Source organism: Ursus arctos, unplaced genomic scaffold (genome assembly GCF_023065955.2).
Source record: "Ursus arctos isolate Adak ecotype North America unplaced genomic scaffold, UrsArc2.0 scaffold_30, whole genome shotgun sequence".
Taxonomy (NCBI): domain Eukaryota; kingdom Metazoa; phylum Chordata; class Mammalia; order Carnivora; family Ursidae; genus Ursus; species Ursus arctos.
In genome coordinates, this window is record NW_026622986.1 from 24,174,998 (window position 1) to 24,194,115 (window position 19,118).

Consider the following 19,118-nt stretch of genomic DNA (forward strand, 5'->3'; position numbering starts at 1 on the left):
TGGAAGGGAATTCTGGGGTCTCAGCCAAGTACCCGGGCGAGAACTTGAACGGATTCACAGCTCTCTTTCTGATGAAAGCATTGGCTCTTCCCATCGGAACTCTTGATCCTACCAGGTGGAAGGGTGCTCCAGGCTGGAGGACAATGCCAGTCTCACTTCTTAACTGTCCCTTCTGCATAGCAGCCCTCACTTGTCATATTCGCAGCAGAGACATGTCTCTTTCATTTTCATCTCAGTATAGCTTTATTTCTGCCTCTTGCCAGATATGGCAACTGTGAACTGACAGCCTGCTAGCACTTAGCCCAAGGCTTCCTAGGGACATCCGCCCCCAGGAGAAGCAGACCAATGGATCTGTTAGCTATTCATTACTTTAATTCCTTTATGCTATATCTTTAGGAAATTAAATAATCAAATATCAGTATACCCGGGCCATATTTTCTCAACTCCCTGAAGGGACTATTTTGAGTTAAGATTTTATTCATCTTTATTGAGGCTCAATGTTTAGCATCCTTTCTTCTGACAAGCAGCAGCCTATTCTGGGCCTGAACCCAGCCGACCGACCTAGGTCTTGGGCAGGATCGAGTAGACAGAGCAGGAGTTTCGGAAGATAAAACCAAGGCCAGAGTTTGCTGGTGCCCATGATCTCTGAAACAAGCCCCACAGACAGGTGATTGGGGCATGAGTCTGGAAGTGTTAGAGCTGGAAACATTTGGAATGAAACAGTCAGACGGAGACCAGAGAAATTAGAGAAGTAGATTCAAAGCAGAAAGTGGGAGGAAGAGTCTGGGCGAAGTGCGTGAGGCACTTAGAACAGCTGCGGCGTGTCTGAGCACAGGGAGCGGGTGGGGGAACGGGAAGCCTTGATCAGAAAGCCAACCAAAGAAACACACAAAAATGCTTCCCAGGCTTTTTCAAAATGACAGTTAAAGACATTGCTCCTTGGGACTCCTGGGTAGTGCAGTCGGTTAAGCGTCTGACTCATGGTTTCAGCTCAGGTCGTGATCTTGGGTCCTGAGATCGAGCCTCGCATCAGGCTGTACACTCAGCTTCGAGTCTGCTTAAGACCCTCTCTCAGCCCCTCCCCTCCACTTGCACTCTCTGTTTCTCTCTCTCTCAAACAAATAAGTCATTTTTTAAAAAAAATATTGTTCCTTATGTTTTTCAGTATCCCTTACATAAATTCCACCCTGTAAATCCCTTTTAGGAGATGATACGCCGTGTATCTATGCTTCTCTTAGCTTACATTTCTACCTTTGCAGCCAGCTAACAAATGGGGTAGCTCATTCCAGAAGCCTTTTCACATTTATCCCACCCTTTTAAGTAGCTCTTTTTTCTATTTCTATTATCCTTCATTTCCTAGTTTACTCTTATTTTCCATGTATTTATTTATATGCCTATATTTTCCACCCCTGCCAAACAGCATGGAATCCTGTAAGTGTCCCTCCTGTTTGTGTTCTTTTCTGAAAGGGAAACCAACACAATGGCAACACAGTCCATTGAGAGTAAAAAATAGAACAAAGCATGCTATTTCCCTTCTCTTGGCAGAACTAATGATCCCAACAGGTGTATCAGAAATGCTTCAAGGTAAGCTGAGACATGGGAACATCGCGCTCTGAACAAGGCAGTTCTTCTTCCCAGAAGGGAATGAATTCACTGGGAGTGTTCAGCCCCGACAAAGCAGAGTGACTCCATTTCACCCCATTGTGCGTTGTGTGTACATGGTGACTTAGCACAGCCCCTTGGTGGCAGTTGAAGGGGTGTTCTTGGGGAAAACAGAGAATACACCAGAGATGGGTATCCCCAGTGGAAGGTCAGAAAGTGCAGACTCCCATTTGGAATCTCCCCGTCTGATGCCCACCTTCCATACAGGCTGCCGCTATGCCTGACAATGACTTTTCTATAGCCTCCTAACTCACTGTGCACAGGGCCAAAAAAGAGGCAGTTTCTGCTTTGCGGTTCCCACCAGGATGTTGGAAGCCTCCGTTTTGTCCTTTTCACCCTACACTTCTTTTTTCCTTTTCTTTCTAAATGTTGCTGTCAGTGTGTTCTGCTGTAAACTATCAGATACACAAATAACAATAGGTTCCTGGGAAAGATTTGCTGCTGCAGGCGATGGGTCAGTGCCAAGAAGAGGAGTAAAGCCAAGAACACTGTTTTAGGGAAACCACAGCATTCAGATAGCAGTTTCGGGATCATTGTTCAATTCCATTAGGGATTCTGAGTCAGAATTTACCTTGGAACCTGGCTCCAGGATCTCCTCTGGGCGCTGGGGGGGAACTTTGAGCCCCACATACTTCCAGATACCTTGGCTTTCTTGTTTTGTTTAATGTTTAAAAACAGTCCGTTACTGGAATCTAGTCTCAGATCTTGCAGTTCAGGGGAAGAAAGATGGTAAGAAAAGCTTTGAGACAACGAGGCTTCACTAGTGAGTCAGACTTACTCTGAGGGGAAAAATAACACATTCCCAAACGCTGGCTCCGGGATTTAGCAGCTTTCTGAGAATTTTTGACCTTGAGATAGAAGATGTCACCGTGCTAGGACTTGTCCACGTTGCCAGGCGATTGGCTCTCCCATAGCTCAGCTAAAGTGTCGAGGAAGCAAGATCTCGCTCCCTGATGGCTGAAACGTAAGGCCAAGAAGCTTTGGCAAAGGAAGGCCTCCGGAGTGTGCTTCCTTCCATCCTGCAGTGAATTAGCTGGGTCAGCCAGGGTCAAGGAGCAAATATCAAGTGACACATTTTCCTCCCTCCTTCCCTAGCACATCCCCAGACACAGCCCTCTGGGAACAGGAGGAAGGAAATGCACTGACCGGATAGACACGCTGGCCAGGCCCCTGGGGAGGGAGGGGAGAGCACCTCCTTCTACGGGTCTTCAGGCACCTCGTCTTCCTCTCCCTCCCCGATCTCTCCTTACTGATCTCAGGACTCTGAGAAAAATGACCTGGGACAAAGTCAGACAGAACTTCGCAGAGACCCAGGAGACTTGACCTGATAGACAAGAAAGTAAAGTACAGTTATGCAGTGAGCACGGTGGATGTGCATCCCCACTTCACAGCAGAGGAAAACAGACGCAGAGATGAAATCATTGGCCCAGGGTCATATAGCCATCAGTGGCAGGTCTGGGATTTGAATCCAGGCAGTTTGACTCCAGGGATCTCTGTGGAGGGAATCTGACTGGGGTCTAAATTAGAGTGAGACTCTTGGGACCCAAGCTGCTGAGAAAAGTATCCTTGAGGAAGGAACCAGGATGGCCAGATCAGCAAATGAAAATACAGGACGCTCGGATAAGTTTGAATTTCAACAAAGAGCTGTTTAGTGTAAGGCCTTGTGTTGTTTATCCGAAATTCAAATTTAACGGGGTGCCCTATATTTTATCTGGCAGCCCTGACGATCAGTGCCCCTTCCATGTCTCCTTCTCTTTGTCTTTCTTGTCTTCTTCTCGTGTTCAGTATGCTATCCCCCAGCTTTCCTTGATTTCTCTTCCTAGGTCCTTCTGTGGAATTTCTGAGCTCGTCTTCAATACATCATCTTGCTTTAAAATCAATTGTTAATGATCGTCTACTACTGCTTAAGCACCCATAATATGCCAGGGTTTAGCTGTTGTTCAGAAGACTCCAAGTGGGGGTGCCTGGGTGGCTCAGTCGTTAAGCGTCTGCCTTCGGCTCAGGGCGTGATCCCAGCATTTTGGGATCAAGCCCCGCATCGGGCTCCTCTGCTGGGAGCCTGCTTCTTCCTCTCTCCCACTCCCCCTGCCTGTGTTCCCTCTCTCGCTGGCTGTCTCTCTGTCAAATAAATAAATAAATAAATAAAATCTTAAAAAAAAAAAAAAAAAAAGACTCCAAGTGGTGGTCTGCATTCTCTAAGCCATAGGTGTTAGGGTGCGTGCGCTGGGAATCCTCGCTGACTCCAGAGGAGAGGAAGCAGCTGCTGCACAGAGGTGCGGGGATGGGAGGTGCCATGAGGGTATTGGGGAGACTTTGATCCCCCAGCCCTGCCTCACCAGAACACTTCTGACATATCGCTTATGTTCCCACCTAAGATTTCTAAGATTTCATGTGAGCTGAGATTTCTGTAACTTACAAGTCACTAAAAATCACTGTTCTCGGTTCTAGGCTGTAATGTTCAAAAGCAGGGCTTCTGAAACTTCAGTGGACAAGGGATCACCTGGGAATCTTGTCAAATGCAGATTCTGATTCTTTAGGTCTGCGGCATGGGGCAGGGCCCGAGAATCTGCATTTCTAACCAGCTCCCAGATAGTGCTGAAACCAGGGTCCACGCAGGACACTTTGAGTTACAAGACTCTGACGTTTCTTAACTGATGCACGGGGACATAGATTATTTTTCTTTCTCTTTATTTCAGATATCATCTATCATCCATCTCTTTGTCCCTATACCTATCTATTATCTTTACCCTGACCATTTTATACAGACGTATGGGCAAGGTCAGGATGAGTGTCCAACGCACTAGACAAGAAATGAAATCCTCCTGGTGCAGGAGGTTACGAGAGAGAAAGGAAGGAACATGGCACATTGAGATGGCCCTTTCTGAAAAGCATTCCTTCCTTGCATATTGTGGACACTTAACATACAATCCCCTCTGGAATAGCTTTTCCCTCCTTGACATCCTCCCAAGGTCAAAGCGTCCGCTATGAGACTTTTACGTTTGCCAAATTTGGAACTCCTACAGACCTGAAACAGTCTTGGGTCTTAAAAAACTCTGTAACCCTCGCATGACCAAAAGGTAATGTTTACAGGTTGTGCATCACTCTTTAAAAAAAAAGTCCTCTGCACAGATGGAAGGGAGATCATGGCTGTTAGGCAGGAAAGAGATTATTTCATCCCTCTATCTTGTTTTGTACAAGTAGGAAATAAAATAAGTGGGCCTGAGACAACAACCTTTGTCTATTGTCTGATCAGATACTTTTCATTTTCTATCATATCTCAACTATTTTGTTTCTGTTAGATTTAGAGCTCCTTCTTTAAGAAAAAAAAAATGGAGTATTTATTTTTCAGCCACAGATAATAGTGAGTGCTCCTGCCTTGGAGTGATTTAATTTTTTTTCCCCTCTTCCTTTACAGCTGTAGTCTCATTAGTTGTAGGTGGGAAGCAAACTCTGAAATCATTTGACTTTCTGCTTTGCTTAGAAATCTTGCTCCACTAAATTGTAGGATATCCTCCTTAGCAGGAAGTCGGGTTCTGCGGTCAGCAACATTTGTGTTCTTTGTGCATTGAGATAACGAAGAGCAAGTGTGTCGCCTGCAGTCTCCTCACGGTTAGGGAGAGTGGAGAGCGCGGATAGACGAGAAAATGACCCGAACATGAGTCACTCATTTCTAAAACTAGAGTCTAAATGCTCTTTGTTGACAGCGGCTTGTAACCTCTGAACGTTCTGGCCTCCCAGCCACAAGGACAAAGAAGTGAGTGATTCAGGGTCTCAGTTTGGCTGCTTCATTCCTGCCTTTGGGGAACCCAAGGACTGAAATATCCCATCATTAAGAAACCTTTTAATTTAGAAATAAACACGTGTTACTAATACTCAGGCTTTTCGAGTCAGTATGCCGTCCTCGTGATGGGAGGAAACTTCTATTTCTTTTACCAAAACATTGCTTTTAACTCTTCAATTATTCTTTCAAGGAAAGGGGTGAGGAATAATCGGGCGGAAGGTCCTTAAGTGTTGATTTTCCATCTCGTGTATGGAGAAAAGTCATTTATGAGCCTCTACCCCGGACCCACTACTCCACCGGAATGCTTCTTCCCGTGATACTCAGAGGCGAACACAGGGCTTGTGAAGAGGCTGTTGAAGAGTGCTACTCATACACAGTAGATGCAGTGACTTGCCCAGCTCGCTTCCATTTCTCTTGCTCACCCTAAATGTGAGAATTAAGGGCTGTGGCGGGCCTATATCAGTGGCTCTCAAAGCGTGGTCTCAGGGCCAGAGATTCAGCCTTAGCGGGACTGTGTTAGACATGCAGAGGCCCAGGCCCTACACCAGTCTACTGAGTCTGGTAGTGAGGCCCAGAGATCTGTGGGTTTTGGGGTTTTGTTTTGTCTTGTTTTGTTTTTTTAGATTTATTTATTCATTTGAGAGAAAGAGCAAGCAAGTGGGGGAAGGACAGAGGGAGAGAATCCTCAAGCAGACTCCTTGCTAAGCCCAACTCGGGGCTCAAGCTCACAAGATCATGAGATCTGAGACTGAACGGAAACCTAAAGTCGGATGCTCAACTGACTGGGCCACCCAGGCGCCCACCCCCATCCAGAAATCCCTCTTTTAAGAAACCCTCCAGGGGATTCTAATGCAGGCTACAGTGTGAGAATTGGTAACCACACGACTCAAAGGAAGTTGTCTGCAGGACAGAGACCTCCGTGCTGCTTCTTTTCCTTGGCTGCCTGTTAGAACCCCTGGCATGCTTTTTAAAAATAGCTATACCAAGCCCCTCCCCCCAGATGGATAAAATTGGCATCCCTAAGGGGGGAACCCAAGTCAAAACATTTCATGAAAGCTTCCCTGCTGACTCTAAAGAGCCGCCAGGGTGGATCAGCGTTGAGTCTGCAGGAAAGGAGGGACCAGGTAGGAGAGGGTGCTACATCAGCTGAAATGCTGATGCCTGGGACAGGGAGCCTGCAGTCCATGGTTCAGGGTCCAGACAGGTCCTGAAAACTTGCCATGCCAGACAACAGAGATGTCCAAAGCCACAGGTGGCTTCCCTGTCATCCATGGGCACAGTGGGGGTGGGGAGGGGCTTCACTGAGAGCCAGTTGGCAGCATCCTGTCAGAGGCCACCTCGCTAGCACTTCCCAGCTGCAGGTGTGAAAACTGTCAGCACTCTGCTTCTCAGGTGGCACTGAGCAAGGCGGGCAGAGTTCCAGGAGATGACCTGCACTAGCAGGCAGGCTGTCTTGGCCCTGACACCTGGCATCCGATGGCTCAAGGGGTGCCAGGAACCCATATGCACCCAGGTAGATGTTTCTTCCTAAACCCAGGCCAAACTGGCGGGCGCATGCCCTTGACCCTGACTCACATCTGCTTTCCCACAGAGGCTAGAACCTACAGGTCTGTAGTTCTAATGCCCCACTTCACTCTTCCTAACCCTGCTCCCAGATGGAGGCCCTTCTTCAAATCAGAAAGGGTCCTCATCCCTGTCTGGTAGTTTCCCACATTCTGATGCCTGACCCTCACTCACACCGCCTAGCCTATGTTCGGGGTAATTTATATGGGGCCCAAACTCAATCAGCCCCCAGACACCCTAGACCAGTGTGATTTGCTCAGTGGGCACCAGCCATTCCTGACGTCCTTCCCTCTCCCCAGTCCTCAGCAGAGGAACCTGCCTACCTTACCACTAAGGCCCCATGGGGCCTGACAAGGAGAGTGGCCAGCACAGCATGTCCCGGAGGAGAGAACTGTGAGGGCCATGCAGAGTGCCTTGGCAGCAAATACCTGAACTAGACTTCAGAGCTGGACCCCAGGTCCAGCCTAGGAATGAGGATGCAAATCCAGCAGACATGGTAAATGTTAGGGCTAGCGGAGGCTCCTGCACGCAAGGAAGCATAGGTCTACCCCAGGGCCACCTAATGAACAGGACTCACTGCGATAAACAACTCATAGATGTCAGCAGCTCTGTGCCCATCTGTGGGCAAAGTCCTCTTCTGCCTCTGGAAAGGCCTAGGAACTGGACAGGGCAGAAGCAGGGGATGGAAAAGATGAGTACGGAATGGAATGGCAATTCCTCAAAAAATTTAAATATGGAATCACCATATGATCCAGCAAAGGCACTTCCGGGTAAATACCCAGACAAATGAAAGCAGAGACTCAGCCAGATATTTGTACACCCATGTTCATAGCAATACTATTCATAACAACTTAAAGGTGGAAACAACTGTAATGTCCATTGACAGATGAATGGGTGAACGAAATGTGGTCTAGCCATACAGTGGAATATTATTCAGCCTTAAAGAGGAAGCACATTCTGCCACCTGCTACAATATGGATGAATATTGAGGATGCCATGCTAAGCGAAATAAGCCCAACACAAAAGGACAGATACTGCATGGTTCCGCTGTATGAATCCCACTCACACGATGAGAGCAGTCAAATTCACAGGGACAGACAGAATGCTGGGTGCCTGGGGCTGGGGCTGTGAGGAATGGGGAGTTAGCGTTTAATGAGTACAGGCGTTTCGTTTTGCAAGATGAAAAGGGCCCTGGAGACGGCTGGTGGTGATGGCTACACAACACTGTGATGTGCTTAATGCCACTGACCGGTACACTTAAGAATGGTCAAAATGGTAAATGTTATGTTATATATATTTTACTGTAATAAAAAAAAAACAATAAATATCTGAAGCCTGGAGGATTGGGGGTGTGAAAGCCAACAGGGGAATGCTTCCACGCGTCCCACTGGAAATGAGGAGGGGGTTGTCAACCTGGGTCTGGGCTTTGAACACACGTTCCGTGTCACAAAACCTCTACCACGTGGGCTGCTCTGGTTTTCCCATCTTGAAATCCATCCTGAGTTTTGGCGGAGGAGGTGGAGTGCTCCCTAGAGAGAGGCCTCAGGCCGCTTAATTGTGGTCAAACTCACCAAGGAGAGCTCAGACCTGCCTATTACCGGTGCTTAATTAACAAGAAGCCTGGTCCCAGCTGCGGTACAATGAGGCTGTTGTCCTGGGTTTATTAAGAGACACTAGCAGAAGGTGCTTAGCTCCTCCGCATCCCCTCCCAGCTGAATCTTAAATCATCACCTTTGTTTCTGCAACAAGAGGCGGGGGGGGGGGGGGTGGGGGGGGAGTGGAATAACCAATACCCTGATCCAATTTCCTTCTCTCCTGGAAATTTACCTCAAATTATAACACACAGAGACTTAAAAAAAAAGGGGGGGGATTCATTATATTCTTTTTTCGTGACAAATCCAACAGTAAAGTCGAAGCTAGTTTTCCTTATAGATTTTCAGATGCTTTCGTGGCCTGCATGGGTGTAATTACATTTCTTCTCTTGAATCGTTAAAAGACATTGTATTTCATTTCATCGGTTGTTTCCCTGGTTCACCAATTGCAGAGTTGCTGATGGAGGAAAAGGGCCTCCTGCAAATTCAGGGACACGCTGAGCCTTCGGTTTAGTAAATATTTCACTTAGCCGGCCAGAGGTTGGCAGGACATAGAAGAGATCCAAACAGGGAGAATTTGAAGCAGTTGATGCAAGTGCCTGGCAGGGCCTTACCTCTTCCTCACCTGCACACGTGCACTTTCGGTTCAGCCTGCTTGGCTGTCCTTCAGTCTTCCATCCAGCCATGGCCCTCCGGCTCTGGATGTCTATGACCATTGTCCTGATCTCCTAACCATAATTTGCCCAAACCTCTCACCAACCCCAATAGAGTTCTTGGTTTTACAAGGTCTGTTGCTAAATCCTAACCTACCTCTACTATCCTCAGTCAGCCATGGATGCAGAAAAGATGTTGCTACCTGTAGTCAGGCTAATTTAAATGGTTCCAAAAGGCAGCACTCCAAATAAATACTTTTATCTGTAAGGGATCTTAATGAGAAAGGGCGCCTGTGTGGTTTGTCAGTTAAGGGTTCAACTCTTGATTTCAGCTCAGGTCATGATCTCAGGGTCATGAAATTGAGCCCCACGTCCGGTTCCATGCTCAGCGTGGAGTCTGCTTGAAATTCTTTCTCTTTCCCTCTGCCCCTCTCCCCACTCTTGCATGCATGCTCTTTCTTTCTCACTCTCTCCCTCTCAAATAAATAAATAAATAAATAAATCTTTAAAAAAAAGATCTTAAGGAGAAAAGTGCAGTATTAAGTTCTTCCATGGGTAGTCTAGGCAACTCACCACATCAATAAACTTATCCTAAAACAGACTTAATTTTGTATATGTATCAAAGGATTTGCTTTTTGGCTCACTTGGAATTTGTAATACTAAAGTCCAGCTGCTGTACTAATCCAATCCCCATTGACCAACTCAAGTAAAGAACTCATGGTTCCTTTTTGTTTTGTTGCGTGAGTTTTGGGGTTTTCTGTCATTGTTAGGGATGCTTTTTCATAAGAGAACTTTTGTAAACTTCCGAAGGAATGGATTTTCTGCCATGGTCATATCAGAATATGATCTCTAGAATCATCCATAGCTCTGGGCTTTTTGAAGTCCTGACCTCTGGGCCCTGAAATACTAATGATACAGAGCACTGGGGTGGGACAAAGTGGTGGTCAGCAAATAGTCTCCCAGCTGGGTTCCTGGGATGGCCAGACCTCTTTTACATCTCTGCTTTCTTTTTCCCCCTTGAGAAAAACATTCTAAGGAAGCAAGAGAAAAATGTGGCCTTGAAAATGGCTTCCCAAAGTCATTAGCTCACCAAAATTGCCTCTGACCCACAGAGCTGCATTGACCCTACCTACATTAGGAAGGCCATTCCGTTCCCATCCATCAAGCATCCTGCATTGTCTCTGTCGTAGTGTGTCATGTCTTCATTACTGAATAAGAATGGGGATGGAGGGCTAACCCTAATAAGCCTGCTCCTTGAGAAGCTAAAACAAGAACAACAGAACTTCCTGTTAGGGAACTTGAGCTATTCCAGAGTAGATTTTATGAAGGCAGCTCACCCAAGAGCAGCAGGAAAAGCCACAAGCCTATGCTTTTATATAAAATGCATGTTTTTATTCATTCTATAGTCATTACATTTCTATTAAGTTCAAACACTAAGGATTTTTTTAAAAAATAAGATTGCTAAATTGGAAGGAGCTTTAGGGAGGAAATAGACTTTCACGGAAATGAATAACACATTGTCTTAATAACCTCCTATATATTATAAGTAACACAATATTGTAAACAATGTAATACCCACCTCTGAGTGAAGGTCTAAAAGGACTTTAAGTGATAGGTAAAAACTGAGTGTTCTTATCCCGGTTTATGTCTTACTCAGTCCTACTTGCCTCCCTTTATGTCTGGAGGAGAAACCTTAACTTCCTCCTCACTGAGTTATCCTCAAACCTCTTCAAGGATTCTAGATACAAGTTTTCTAATGTCTTCTCAGTTCCCACGTGGAGGGCAAGTGTTGATGGTCTGTCAACAACTCTCCTGTGAGAATTAGTGCATCTTCCTGTGTGAGAGGAGGTAGACGGGGTTCTTAAGCAGGCAGACCTCCTTTTTTGTGACTAGGACCCCTAGCCTTATACCTTCACTCCCGACAGCCCCAAACCATTGTTCTGGGACTCCTAAACAAAGCGTATGTTTTTTTAAGGAAGGCCATGATCTCATAAACACACACTTGCAAAATAGATGCTCAAAAACCAACCTTGGTCACTAAGTTCCATGGAAACCAAATAATAAGAGATCAAGAAAAGAGGAGCCGAGTGCATTTAATTTCTCATTCAGGGCCTGGACTGATTGAATTCAGATGGCCCTGATTATATTTCTGTTGGGGCCTGGCATATATATGAGAACTTACTTTCGTAACCACAGTAATTGATAGGATGACATCACTTTTAAGGCCATAGGACCACTTGTATAATGGTTTGTGGAGCGTGGGGGAAATATTTCTAAACATAGCTCTTGGCGTGCTTTTCTGGAAGCTCTTAAGCCAGAGGGCTCCTGCCTATCTTCTACTTTCCCAGGGACCCAAAATATTTTTATATACACAGCCAAGCATTTTTTTTTTTAATCATGCTCCCAAATGAACAGAGTGAGCTCCCTAGCTTTTATATAAACGGGCCCCTTGCGTTCTCAGGTTGAGGAATGATGATGCAGTGATGACTCTTTGTCAGAGCTGGGACATCTTCCAGAGCCAAATATGGGATTAAATATGTTAGTGAGCAGCCATGAAACGCCTCTGGATTTCAAAAAATTGTTTGGGTTTGGGTTTTGCGCATCACCCACACACTTAACCATACCAGTGCTATTTCTAAATATCCTTTTCCCAAAGAGCTGGTGCTAGGATGATAAAGAGATGAATGAGGATGTCCAAAAGTATTGCCCCTGATGGTGGATATGAGAAGGTCAGGATGGGAAGGAAGACATGGTGGAGGGAGCAGTCTAGGCCGGAAGAGGAAATGGTGGGCTTTCCGGCACCCTCCATCCTGTTTTCCCAGAGTCCATCTGCAGTAGCAAGCTTGGGGGTCAGTCAGGGGAAGACAGCAGCCAGCCCCTGAGAGGCACCCTTTCCATGTGCTGCCATACCCCCAGACTCGAAGGCATGTGATAGAATTTGATCAGAAAAGAAAGAACACTGCCACTTCACACCCACTAGGATGGCTCTAATCAGAAAGAAGGGCACTAAGACGGTTGGTGAGGATGTGGAGAAATTAGAGCCCTCAATGCTGCTGGTGTGGCCGCCATTGGAAATACTGTGGCAGTTCCTCAGAAGGTTACACACAGGGTTACCAAATGATCCCGCAGCTGCACTCCTAGGATCTACCCAAGAGAACAGAAAAACAAACATCTACACAAAAACTTGTCCATGAATGTCCATAGCAGCATTATGGCTGGTAGCCCAAAAGTGGACACGACCCAAATGCCCACCAATGGGTGAACCGATAAAGAAATGGGATTCATCCATGCAATGGAATGGTATTCACCAAGAGAAAGAAATGAGGTGTGGTACATGCTACCACATGCATGAACCTGAGAACATTAGCTAAGTGAATGAAGCCAGTGGCAAAGATCCATTTATATAACATCTTCGGAAGAAGCACATCTATGGGGACAGACAGTAGGTAGATGTGTGGTTGTGGGCTGAGAAAATGCGGAGTGCTGCTGCCAGCTAATCAGCACAGGCTTTCTTTTTGGGGTGATGAAAATGTTCTACATTTAGGTTGTGGCGATGGTTGTAGAGCCCCATGAATATACTAAAAAACCATTGAGTTGCACAGTTTAAATGGATGGAGCGTATGGTCCATAAATTCTATCTCAGTTGTTGGGTTCTTTTATTATTTTTTTTAAAGAATATTAACAAAGAAGTATGGGCCACCTTCACTAAGAGAATAAAGCTTCCAGCTCTGCCCCAGGCCAACGTTTTGGTTGCACATGGGGACTTAATAACAAAAGCATTCAATGGAAGGAAAGAACAAAATGTGCAATAAATTTAAGTCCAAGTTTGAGTCCTGTGTTGGAAGTCTGGAGGCGAATGTAGAATTAAAATGTGAGTTAGTAGCTGAGAACTGAAAAGGTCCACATGCGGCACAGAAATCATAGCTGCACACAAAAACCGAAAGGATTCTGCTTTCTACAAAACCCAGAAACAGGGTTGACAGGTGTTTCTGAACACGCCCCTGCTTTCCCCTCACTGTTGTGGATTCATTTCCTTTCCAGCACCTTGTCGGGCTCACTTTGGAGTAAGTTGCCCATTGATACCTGTCCTTCCAAGAGAACAGATCTGGTTGGAGTCAGGCCTTCATTCTGGTTGAAATGTCTTGGTGTTGGAGCTCCACTGGACTGGACTTTGATGTGGGAGCAACTGCTCTTGACCTTCAGATTCTTCCAGTAAAAGATAACAAAATGCATCTGAGAGAATCTTTTTAAAAATGGTTATTTGTGCCTCTCAGCAGCCGACTTTCACCTCACAGAGAGCATAGGAGTTCTCCATCCATTTTAGGGCTGACATTTTCTAAAATAGATGGCAGTAAATAATCACTAAATAATTAAGATGGATTACATTAGAATGCATTTCTGAATATATTTCTTGGTCTTCTATAAATATACTTCTCCGCGTGCACACAATTTCCTGTATCATTATATATTTGCAAATTTTGTTCCTAATTGTGCTACATATTACTTTCAACTTAGAGTTTTACCAAGTCCTTCTCGAGGCAGTAATTATGTCTGAAAACATCCCTAGAGTCAGGCAAAGGCATTTATTGCTTTGAAAAGAATTCCTCTGTCTTTACAAATACAGTGAACAAGAGAACGCAGGGACAGAAAACCCAGAGGCGGAGGTGGACACAGGGAAGATGATGAACAGCTGCGCAAGTGGGGGCAGCAGCTGGGAGGGGTGGGGGTGGCAGTGCAGTCAGTGCTCCGCGGTGGCCCTGTGTCCCGTGCAATGCCCCATCGCCTCTCCTGCCATCGCCTTGGGCAGGAACTCCAGCTTCACCGTGCCCGCCTCCTTCCCACGGTCAGCACCTGATTTAGAGTTTCCAGCCTTGGTCCCTTCCCAAATATGGAACCACAGGATCAAGACTTCTCCTTCTCCTTGTGAGGTTCCCCCAGGGCATGCGGGAGGCCAGCACTCAGCAACTAAGCCAGTCCTGCCAACTGACTCAGTCCTCATACTCTCTTCACCCCAAACATGAGCAAAAAGTCTCCTGTAAGGAGAGGTGATTCTGTAATTGCTCTTTCTGACGCCTTCCTCGTACCTCAAATGCTGTTCGTCACCCTTTGGGTACCCACGAGGCCACTGATTCATCACTCTTTAAAGTTTTGTGCTACACTGCCCAGAAAACCCCGATTTTCTATTATTTTCAAGGAAAGAATAAAGAACGTGGTTGGAAAGAAGTAGGAGTCAGTAAGGCAAATGCAGGTCCTTCCTTTGCCTGGTGAGCCCTGAGGTCCTGTCCCCATTCCATCACAATAGGCACGTGGTCTGCACGGGCTGCTGCCACCCTCTGCACTGTAGTCTCCTCCCCCGGATGCACACGCAGACACGCAAACTCAGACAGACACGCAGATATACACACTCATGTAGACACACATGTACAGACACACATGCAGAAACACGCACATCCGTGTCTCATTGCTCTGAGCACTCTAAATCCCTTTCAAAGCACAGGGCTTCATGGTCAATGGTAATGGTGCCATTTGCATGCACAAACTCCCATCTGCTGTTGGGAAGTTGCCCTGTCAACGTCTGAATGACCTCAAATCTAGGGCAGAATCAAAGACAGCTGAAGACATTGGGCAGTGTCCTCCACCAGCACATCTGCTAAAGTTACCAGGCTCCGCAGAGGATGTCTCTGTCCCCATGAGTGATAAAGATTTCAGGGCAGTTTGAGTAAGTCTTGCTGTTCTCAGGAACTAATATGTTTATATTCAGGCATGTTTTTAAAAGCTTATTATGGCACCTTTAAACTTAAAAGATTCCCAGACCATAAGCTAAATATATATTTAACTTAAAAAAATTTTTAAAGTCACATTGTTTAATCACAGAGTAAAACAGTGCCTTTAAAACTGTCCCTATCTATTCCATAATTACATGCTTTGGATAAGAGCCTGGTTCACAGCCAAATCCCCAGAGGATGGAGAGCATGAGCTCGGGGACACAGGCAAAAGCTAACTATGATGTAGCTTGCCTTTGTTTTTTCTTGGGAATTCCAAGGTGGTTAACTAATGTTAATGGAGCAATCGTTTTCCACATACTATTTGTTTTTTAATTTTGCTTCTCTTTCTTTCCTTTCCTTCCTTTCCCTTCCCTTCCCTTTCCCTCGCTTGCTTCTTTCCTTCCTTCCTTCCTACCTTCCTTCCTTCCTTCCTTCCTTCCTTCCTACCTTCCTTCCTTCCTTCCTTTCTTCCTTCCTCCTTCCCTCTTTCTGTCTTAACAAAACAATCTCTGCTGATGGAGTGTTTGTAAAAAGGCAAGATTCCTTAGTATCCCCTCACCTTTTATGACAGAGTCTGTGGAAATAAAGGAATAATATACAGGAATGAAATCATGCATAATGTTTTACCCTAGAGCTATTACTCATGGTGATAAAATTCATCAAAGAAGAGTTTAAATGAAAATGGTCTTCACATATTAATTAAATTAATTAATGCATTTACTCATAGCAAAAAGAGAAAAGGAATTAAGATGATTTAGAGAAACACAAAATTTGAAATCATCACAAGAGTTTTGTGTCATCAGTGTTAGGCATGTTCTTGACTTGCCTGATCATGGTAAGTGCTCAAAAAAAAAAAAAATTAAAATCAGCAACATGCTACACCCTGTGTTATCCACTTTAAGTATGTAACCTCATTTGATCCTCCCAACAAACCTGTGAGGTCATTATGATTCTCATCTTACAGATAAAGAGATAAGTCAGAGAAGTTAATTAATTTGTCTAAGGTCACACAGTAAGTGGTAGGGCCAAATTCAAACTCAGGTATGTCTGACTCCCGGATACTCCAGTAGGTTAGTGAGTTATGCTTGACTATTTTTGTGACATATGAAAGTTTCAAATTGAAGAGACAAGATAATCAATCAATTAATCCATGGGAAGGATGTGCAGAAACCAAATATGCCTCAGTAACTACCATGATTCTTCAGGGCCATGCAATCAAAATTTAAGACTAAACACGCCTCTTCTCTGAACTGTACAGCTTGTGTTGTGACTGAATCTTCCCCTACACCTTGCCTGCCCTTCCCACTTTAGGATCTCATCTTTTGGCATATAACCTATTCAAACGTGCAGGTGCCCTTCTGAAACAAGGTTAAAAATGATCAAAACGAGTGGCTGGGTGGCTCAGTCAGTTAAGCGTCTGCCTTCAGCTCAGATCATAATCCCAGGGTCCTGGGATGGAGCCCCATGTTGGGCTCCCTGCTCAGCGAGGAGTCTGCTTCTCTCTCTGCCCCTCTCTCTACTTGTGCACGTGCAATAAATAAATAAATAAATAAATAAATAAATAAATAAATAAAATTTTTTAAAAATCATCAAAACTCAGGATGCCTGGGTGGCTCAGTTGGTTGAGCATCTGACTCTTGGTTTCAGCTCAGGTCATGATCTCAGGGTTGTGAGATCAAGCCCTGCATCAGGCTCCATGCTCAGCACAGACTCTGCTCTAGATTCTCTTTCTCCCTCTTCCTCTGCCTCTCCCCCCACACTCACGCTCTCTCTCTCTCTCAAGTGAATAAGTAAATCTAAAAAAAGGATCAAAACTCAAAAAACTTAATAGACGTGGCAAATAGTTGTATGCTGTTTAATTGGATGTCTTTCCTTGGGTTAAGGTCTTCACAGGGCTTATTGAACATGTAATAGAGTCGCAAGAGCTTTTTCAGAAAATACCCCATCATGGGGAGAAATGAGATACGTTGCCTTTCCCTCTTTTATCTGCTTTCCTCCAAAATCACAGATGTTGATATGAAATCTGATAGATAGGTTTTCGTACAGCCCTTTTAATCCTAACGTAAACTTGGGAAATATCCAAAGAAAATGTGTGCATTTTTGTAAAGTGCCCCCAGAAATAGCAGTCTCTCCAGTGTTGATACAAAGTTGGACTTCTTGCTTCACCACACAGAAATTCCTTGGTTCTCTAAGTTTTAAAGAGTTAAGAGAAGAGATGGAATGCCTTGGGAATGTTGGCAGGGCAAGCCAGAGCTCCTTCCCCTTTGCTTCTCACCCTGGGTGGAATCTTGAAACCACGAGAACCCAGTGATGACTCGGAGCTTATGTTCTTCTCTCAATTTTGGGTTGACCTGCCCCCAGAGTCAGCTCTGTGGCCTCAGCAGTCTCCCGACAGGGAGGGATGTGCGATTATCTGCAGGGTGAGAGGCTTATTTTTACCTTGTCCCTGGTAGTTCCCAGAGACAGGGAGAAAACATTTTGATTTAGGAGCTATTTGCTAATCCTTGAGGGAAAACAGTCCCTGCAGATTAGTGAGGGTAGAGGGAAGGTAGGAGGAGAGGAGAGTGGGACAGAGGAAACAGAGTTATTTTGACTGCATTTTTTCCTTGCCTGATTAAATCTTGGTGACATTTGAACTTTGTGTTACTAAAAGAACACAGCCCTGTATGTGGGGCCTGGGACCAGAGGGGTAAAGGCGGGGCCTGGAGCTGGCATGGCTGCAGGGCCGCTGGGCTCGGAAGACCTGCTATGTAGCTGGGACCGTCTGGTGTGGGGCCTGACTTCCCGGGTGCTGAGGACGTGTCGAGGGGGACACCTTCGTGTCCTGCAGCTGATGCTGAAACCATGGTGCATCTCCAGGGCTGTCTACCAGGTGGGACCTGAAGCTCCTCTTACGTTTCTTTGTAGCATAAAAAGTCACCGGGGGTTGGTGGGGAAGGAGTGTAAGCTGCTGTCACATGCGTGGTGCTATGAAATGTGTTATAATAGTGGGGGAGTGGCTAACATTAACCGAACATCACCTTCTAGTTACCGGGCACCGTAAGAGGTGCTTCATAAACAGGACGTAATTCAGTCTTCCGAACGATGGTTAAAGTAGGTGCTTTTGTCACCGTTTTGAGGTGGGGTTATTGAAACGCAGAGATTTATCATTCGTTCAAAGTCACGCTATTAGTAAATGACAGGGCCCTGTGATTTAAAGCAAGGTTTTTCAGGCTAAAAAGAAAAGGATGCCCTTTCCATGGTGTCATGTTCCTCTCACACAAGAGATGTTGTTTTCTGAAAAGATGTGTGTGTGTGTGTGTGTGTGTGTGTCCATCCGTGTGTTGAGGGTGGTGACCAGCTTGTAAGGAGTGGGTGGCCATGGGACAGGAGACAAGGAGGGAAGAACACTGAGAAACAGTGTTGAGTCTCTGTCCTCACCTCTCTGTCCTTTGGTGGCTTCCCCAGCAGCCTCTGAAGTCCGACATCCACATGCAGCCTCTTTTTCTCGAGAGAGAACATTTTCTGCAGGAGGGTGGCCTTTGTGAGTCCACTGGCTGGGGGTGCAGAGCACTTCACGGGGTAGGGGGGGAAGGGGGGGAAGGGAACGAGAGGGTCTGCTTTCCCTATCCATCCATCCAGACTGGTGGCATGAAGCCAGGTCCCGCTTGCCGCGGGGACTTCCCCAGCCCAGACTGAGAGAAAGGACTCAAACCTGACTTGGGGGCTTGAAGGCAGAGTTGTAAGGGGAAGCTCTTCCCCTGGCTGCTTCTCGAAGGGGATGTCACTAGCTCTCCCTCCTCTGACGGTTTTTGCAACCTAGTTTCCCTCATTAAGTCAACTTGAGTGGTTTTGCTGTCTCAGTTAGCTGGCTCACCCCACTGCTTGGAACCAAGGACATACAGCTGGCCTTTGTATTTTTAGGCGTAATTTGGCAGCATATAATCCCTTAATGAACTGTAATGGCTAAACAGTGCAGGGCCATGTGGCCACCCCTCCCCCGACCCCTCTTGATGGAATGTCTGGACTCACTGAAGGGATGTTTCCTTGGAAGACGCGCCCAAGAGCCCTGCGTTGACTTCACAGAGGGACATAACCCTCCAGGACTCCCACTCCTACTTCT

At 45.9% G+C, this 19,118-nt stretch overlaps 1 protein-coding gene across 4 annotated transcripts in view; it reads left to right on the plus strand.

Annotated features, from left to right (window-relative positions):
- The window catches only part of FRMD4A (FERM domain containing 4A), a 592,045-nt gene that overhangs the window by 298,207 nt on the left and 274,720 nt on the right, over positions 1 to 19,118 (plus strand). Inside the window, exon 1 of one of the 4 annotated variants that reach the window (XM_057304596.1) lies at positions 16,613 to 17,888. The exons of the other annotated variants lie outside the window; for them this stretch is intronic. Coding sequence (XP_057160579.1) covers positions 17,730 to 17,888 — 159 coding nt within the window. The 5' untranslated portion in view covers positions 16,613 to 17,729. Of the gene's footprint in view, positions 1 to 16,612; positions 17,889 to 19,118 lie in introns of those variants that run through there. 4 annotated transcript variants of the gene reach the window in all.